The following is a 6,507-nucleotide window of genomic DNA, read 5'->3' as shown; positions in this document are numbered from 1 at the left end:
GTCTGTGGTGTGGAGGGGCCCTGTAAGAGAGGGTGTTGAGGAAGCGGAGGGTGGTGGGGGCGCGAGGGGTGGCGTTACAGGAGGGCAGGGGAATGTGGAGGCGCGGTGTGGGGCTGCGGGGAGCGCGGCGGTGGGGAGGCGTCGGCGCTGCTGAGTCTGGAGGCAGCGCGTGCTGGAAGAGACGGGGCGTGTGGGGCAGGAGAAGGAGGGGAAGGGGCTTCAGGCTCACCTTGTTGACCGTGGAGGAGAAGGCACCAGGAGCAGCGTGTGAGAGAGAGAGGTGCTGGGCCAGCTTTTATGCTGGACCCTGAGGGGCGGGACAGCCTTTGCACAACGCGGTGTTTTGCAGCAAGAAGCTGTTGCGTGCCACAGCCTGGTGAGTAATGAGGTGGGGTGCGTTTTTCCCCCGCAGTTCTGCAATGCAGTGTCCTCCACTTGAGGACATGTCCACTTGGGCCTGGCGGCAGCTTTGAGGTGCAGATATTAGAGGCCAAAGGCTTGGTGTTGATGGCGCGTGTCAGGGCATGCAGAACATGTGACCGAAGCCTAGGAGGGGTGGGGTGTCGTCAGTGAGGTCATGCTGTGGCACTCGTGTGGTGTGTTTTGTGGGTGCGCTGGGAAGGAGGGGCTCCTTTTCCTCGCAGCCCCGGAAGGTTGGTCTGGGCTTTCTGCTGTTGCGGGCAGGAGCGGCAGCCCCCTCAGTGGCATTTGCTCCGTGCCTGCCTTGCTGCCAGCTTGCTAAGCCTGCCTTGAGGCCTGGCCTTTGCCACTGAGCGTGCTCTGTGCGTGCCTTGGTGCCTGCCTTGCTTGTAAGGTTGTAGCTGGGAGAAAGGGGTCTGCGTGTCTGGGCTTGTGCCCCCTGGGGTCCGTCCCTCGGGGTGTCGGTGCGGGCAGAGGCAGAGGAGGCCTTTTTGGGAGAGCAGGCCGTCATCCCGGCAGCCCTGGCTGAGAGCTCGCCGGTCCTGTGACGTGGGGAGCCCTGCCTGGCTCCGCCAGTGCTGGTGCTGCCCGTTCCGTAGCGAACCCCTTAGCTGTGGTGGCACGTTTGCAGCCCGGTGTCTGGCGTGCCACAGTGCTTGATGTGGGCCAGCTCACCAAGGCAGGTGAATTTCTGGAGAGCCCGTGAGTGTGGCGAGAGGCAGAGGTGGAGTGGGAGCGGCAGGCGGGGGAGGCTGGTGAGCCAGGGCCTTTGGGCTCTTTACTTGGGGTGAATGCCGAGGAGGGGAGGCCATTTCTCTGCACAGTGTGAGACGGGCAGAAAGAGAATTTGGAGATTGCCGAGGGGAGTTGGACGTAAGCACGCTGCACGGCGCAGCAGAGCGAGGCCCTGGTGGTGGTGGATGCATGCCGAAGGGTCGATGGATGGCAAGGCCTGCCCCAGTTGAGCCGGGATGAGCGTTTTGCAGGCTGTGTGTGGGGCGAGCCGTTGTTGTTGCTGAGGAAGAGGAAGGGAGTGGGAAGGTGTGCCTTGGGACTGGATGTACGGAAGTCCCTGGGTCCTGATGAGTCAGAGCCACGAATGCTGGGGGAGCTGGCTGATGTCCTTGGGAGGCCACTCTCGATTATCTTTTAAAGGTCATAGCTCCTGGGGGCAGTTGCGGGTGTCTAGAAGATTGCTCTTAGGCCTCCTGTCTTGCAGAAGGGCGGGAAGGAAGATGCGGGAGAGCAGAGGCTGGTGAGCCTGTCCTTGTTGCCAGGGGAGGTGATGGAGAAAATCCTCCGCGGAAGCGTTGCCAAGCTGCTGAAGGACAAGAAAGTGATGAGGAGCCGTCAGCATGGATTTACCAAGAGGGAATCGTGCTTGACTGACCTCCCTGTCTTCTGTGTTGGAGTGGCTAGCTTTGTGGACAAGGAGAGAGACGTGGCTGGTGTTCACTTCAGCTTTGTAGAAGAGCCTTTGACGCTGTCTCCCCTTGCGCGCTCACAGGCTGTGGGGGCAGCCGTGTTCAGCATCCTCGTCTATGATCCGGGCAGTGGGATGGAGCGTCCCCACAGCAAGTTGGCAGGTGGTAACCCTCCTTTTCAGAAAGGTCAAGAGGAAGACCCAGGTTAACGACAGGTCGGTCAGCGTCACCTCCGTGCCTGGCGGGATCGTGGAGCAGATCCTCCTGGAAAGTATGCCAAGGCACCTGGAAAAGGGAGGCGTGACTGCTGACGGCCAACATGGCTTCACAGAGGGCAAAGCGTGCCTGACAAATGGGGTGGCCTTCTATGACAGGAATAAGGCATTGGTGGGTAAGGGAAGAGCGACTGGCGTCACGTCCCTGGACTTGTGCAGAGCATTTGATACTGTCCCGCGCAACATCCTTGTCTCTAAAATGGAGAGATGCGGACTTGGTGGGTGGACCGCTCGGGGTGTGATTGGCTGGATGGGTGCTCTCAATGAGTTGCAATGAAAGGCTCGATGTCCGAGTGGAGCCCAGTGATGAGTGGTGTCCCTCAGGGGTCCGTGCTGGGGCCAGTATGATTTAACATCTTTGTTAGGGCCACGGACAGTGGGCTGGAGTGTGCAGCCTCGGCAAGTTTGCGGATGACGCCAAGCTGAGTGTTGCGGTTGATGCTCTAGAGGGAAGGGATGCCATGCAGAGGGACCGTGGCAGGCTTGGGAGGTGGGCCCGTGCAAAGCTCGTGGAGTGCCACAAGGCCAAGTGCCAGGGGCAATCCCAAAGATGGCTGCAGGCCGGGCGGCGAGTGCATTGAGAGCAGCCCTGCGGAGAAGGACTTGGCGGTATTGGTGGATGGAGAACTGAGTATGAGCCGGCAACGTTCGCGCGGAGCCCAGAAAGCCAGTCGTATGCCAGGTTGCGTCAAAAGCAGCGTGGCCGGCAGGTCGAGGGAGGTGATTCTCCCTCCCTACTCGGCTCTGGTGAGAGTGGAGTACTGCATTCGGCTCTGAAGGCCCCCAGCATGAGAAAGGCGTGGACCTGCTCGAGCGGGTCCAGAGGAGGGCCACAAAGATGAGGAGGAGGTGCAGCACCTCCCCTTTGCAGACAGGCTGAGAGAGTTGGGATCGTTTAGCCGGGAGAAGAGGAGGCTTTGTGGAGACCTTGCAGCGGCCATGCGGTACTATGAGGGGGCCCTCAGGAAAGATGGGGAGGGCCTCCTGACCAGGGAGTGTAGTGATAAGACGACAGGTAACGGATTTAACGTGAGAGAGGGTAGCTTTAGGTTAGATATGAGAAAGAAATTCTTTCCCGTGAGGTCGGTGAGATGCTGGAAGAAGTTGCCTAGAGCAGCTGTGGCTGCCCCCTGCCTGGAGCTGTTCAAGGCCAGGCTGGACGGTGCTTTGAGCAAGCTGGTGTGGTGGAAGGCGTCCGTGCCCACGGCAGAGGGCTTGGAGCTAGATGATCTTGAAGGTCCCTTCCAACCCAAACCCTTTGACGACTCTATCCCCTCCCTGTTCTTACCTCGACCCGCAAACCGTTTTGTTGTGTTCTCTCTCCCCTTTCCAGCTGAGGAGGGGGAGTGATAGAGCGGCTTGGCGGGCACCTGGCATCCAGCCAAAGTGAACCCAGCGCACAGGAGGAGCTTGCGTCAGAGGCATGGGTGGAAGTGCATTAGCGTGTCCAAGCCTTTGTTTGGGCAAGTGAAGGGCTTGTGTCACGGGCTGGAAGCCCACCGGCTTGCCAGCAGGTGGTGTTGCTGCGGCGATACTTCCTAAGAGAGGTCTTGTGGTCCTTGTCCACCCACCCCGATGGCCTGTTGAGTCCCGGTTCTGTGCCGGGTGAGGCTGGAAGAGCCTTAGAAGAAAGGAAGAGGAGGCACCTGAGGCTGGCATGCGGGAGAACTTTATTGAGGCAAAGGAGTGAAATGGCAGGAGCACCAAGGGGAAGGGAGCGGGTCTGAGGTGCAAGTAGGGCGGCCGTCAGCCGAGGGCTCCTTTCCTTGCAGTAGACTTTTCCAGAGCACCGAGGTCTTCCTGCCTTGCAGTGGGAGCAGCGCGGCGGAGGTGCCTCGGTGGTCTTTGGCTTGTGAGAAGGTGTTTGCAGCAGAGAGTACCGGATGTAGCTGTAGGGGCGATGCAAAGAAGACAGTGGCAGAAGAGGAGGAGGTAGGTAGCTCATGTTTCCAGGCACCGCGGGCTGGCCCCTTCGCTGCTTGCTTTGTGCCTTGAGGGGCGGAGGAGCCACGGACGGCGAGCCCATGCGGCAGCAGGAGCCTGAAGGTAGGTCCTCAATCCGTGACTTGGCTTCTAGCGTGTGGTTGGCTGGTATCAGGGGTGGTGTAAGGAGCCCTTAGCAGGGCAGGCAGGCTCTTCTGGCACCGTAGCAGCCCAGGCCTCCGAAGCCATAGCCGAAGCCGCCGGAGGAGACGGGCACTCCCTGGGAGCTGAGGATGTTGCCCACGGCAGCCGATGAGGACGATCCGACGGCGGTGCTCTGGGGGAAGGAGCTGAGGATGGGTCCCGGCAGGGTGACCAGCACGGCGGGAGGCTGGATGACGACGCGGGATTCTTCGCACTGCCTGACGCAGGGCTCGTTGCAGCTGTTAGCCAGCGGGGTGGGTCCGCAGGGGCTGCAGAGGTTGTTGCAGGCCATGTCTGTGGTGTGGAGGGGCCCTGTAAGAGAGGGTGTTGAGGAAGCGGAGGGTGGTGGGGGCGCGAGGGGTGGCGTTACAGGAGGGCAGGGGAATGTGGAGGCGCGGTGTGGGGCTGCGGGGAGCGCGGCGGTGGGGAGGCGTCGGCGCTGCTGAGTCTGGAGGCAGCGCGTGCTGGAAGAGACGGGGCGTGTGGGGCAGGAGAAGGAGGGGAAGGGGCTTCAGGCTCACCTTGTTGACCGTGGAGGAGAAGGCACCAGGAGCAGCGTGTGAGAGAGAGAGGTGCTGGGCCAGCTTTTATGCTGGACCCTGAGGGGCGGGACAGCCTTTGCACAACGCGGTGTTTTGCAGCAAGAAGCTGTTGCGTGCCACAGCCTGGTGAGTAATGAGGTGGGGTGCGTTTTTCCCCCGCAGTTCTGCAATGCAGTGTCCTCCACTTGAGGACATGTCCACTTGGGCCTGGCGGCAGCTTTGAGGTGCAGATATTAGAGGCCAAAGGCTTGGTGTTGATGGCGCGTGTCAGGGCATGCAGAACATGTGACCGAAGCCTAGGAGGGGTGGGGTGTCGTCAGTGAGGTCATGCTGTGGCACTCGTGTGGTGTGTTTTGTGGGTGCGCTGGGAAGGAGGGGCTCCTTTTCCTCGCAGCCCCGGAAGGTTGGTCTGGGCTTTCTGCTGTTGCGGGCAGGAGCGGCAGCCCCCTCAGTGGCATTTGCTCCGTGCCTGCCTTGCTGCCAGCTTGCTAAGCCTGCCTTGAGGCCTGGCCTTTGCCACTGAGCGTGCTCTGTGCGTGCCTTGGTGCCTGCCTTGCTTGTAAGGTTGTAGCTGGGAGAAAGGGGTCTGCGTGTCTGGGCTTGTGCCCCCTGGGGTCCGTCCCTCGGGGTGTCGGTGCGGGCAGAGGCAGAGGAGGCCTTTTTGGGAGAGCAGGCCGTCATCCCGGCAGCCCTGGCTGAGAGCTCGCCGGTCCTGTGACGTGGGGAGCCCTGCCTGGCTCCGCCAGTGCTGGTGCTGCCCGTTCCGTAGCGAACCCCTTAGCTGTGGTGGCACGTTTGCAGCCCGGTGTCTGGCGTGCCACAGTGCTTGATGTGGGCCAGCTCACCAAGGCAGGTGAATTTCTGGAGAGCCCGTGAGTGTGGCGAGAGGCAGAGGTGGAGTGGGAGCGGCAGGCGGGGGAGGCTGGTGAGCCAGGGCCTTTGGGCTCTTTACTTGGGGTGAATGCCGAGGAGGGGAGGCCATTTCTCTGCACAGTGTGAGACGGGCAGAAAGAGAATTTGGAGATTGCCGAGGGGAGTTGGACGTAAGCACGCTGCACGGCGCAGCAGAGCGAGGCCCTGGTGGTGGTGGATGCATGCCGAAGGGTCGATGGATGGCAAGGCCTGCCCCAGTTGAGCCGGGATGAGCGTTTTGCAGGCTGTGTGTGGGGCGAGCCGTTGTTGTTGCTGAGGAAGAGGAAGGGAGTGGGAAGGTGTGCCTTGGGACTGGATGTACGGAAGTCCCTGGGTCCTGATGAGTCAGAGCCACGAATGCTGGGGGAGCTGGCTGATGTCCTTGGGAGGCCACTCTCGATTATCTTTTAAAGGTCATAGCTCCTGGGGGCAGTTGCGGGTGTCTAGAAGATTGCTCTTAGGCCTCCTGTCTTGCAGAAGGGCGGGAAGGAAGATGCGGGAGAGCAGAGGCTGGTGAGCCTGTCCTTGTTGCCAGGGGAGGTGATGGAGAAAATCCTCCGCGGAAGCGTTGCCAAGCTGCTGAAGGACAAGAAAGTGATGAGGAGCCGTCAGCATGGATTTACCAAGAGGGAATCGTGCTTGACTGACCTCCCTGTCTTCTGTGTTGGAGTGGCTAGCTTTGTGGACAAGGAGAGAGACGTGGCTGGTGTTCACTTCAGCTTTGTAGAAGAGCCTTTGACGCTGTCTCCCCTTGCGCGCTCACAGGCTGTGGGGGCAGCCGTGTTCAGCATCCTCGTCTATGATCCG

The 6,507-nt window shown here is 60.9% G+C and overlaps 1 protein-coding gene across 1 annotated transcript; it reads right to left on the bottom strand.

Moving 5' to 3' along the window:
• Positions 1 to 4,235: 4,235 nt before the first annotated feature.
• Positions 4,236 to 4,538, bottom strand: LOC308060244 (feather keratin-like; the record flags this gene model as incomplete). The annotated part of the gene is made up of 1 exon (XM_080378711.1): positions 4,236 to 4,538. One exon carries the CDS (start codon positions 4,536 to 4,538, stop codon positions 4,236 to 4,238), a length of 303 nt encoding a protein of 100 aa, XP_080234837.1.
• Positions 4,539 to 6,507: the final 1,969 nt, after the last annotated feature.

This window comes from Falco punctatus (genome assembly GCF_963210335.1).
Source record: "Falco punctatus genome assembly, chromosome: 3".
Taxonomy (NCBI): Eukaryota; Metazoa; Chordata; class Aves; order Falconiformes; family Falconidae; genus Falco; species Falco punctatus.
The sequence above is the reverse complement of the archived record's forward strand: the minus strand, read 5'-3'. Positions and strand labels throughout refer to the sequence as shown.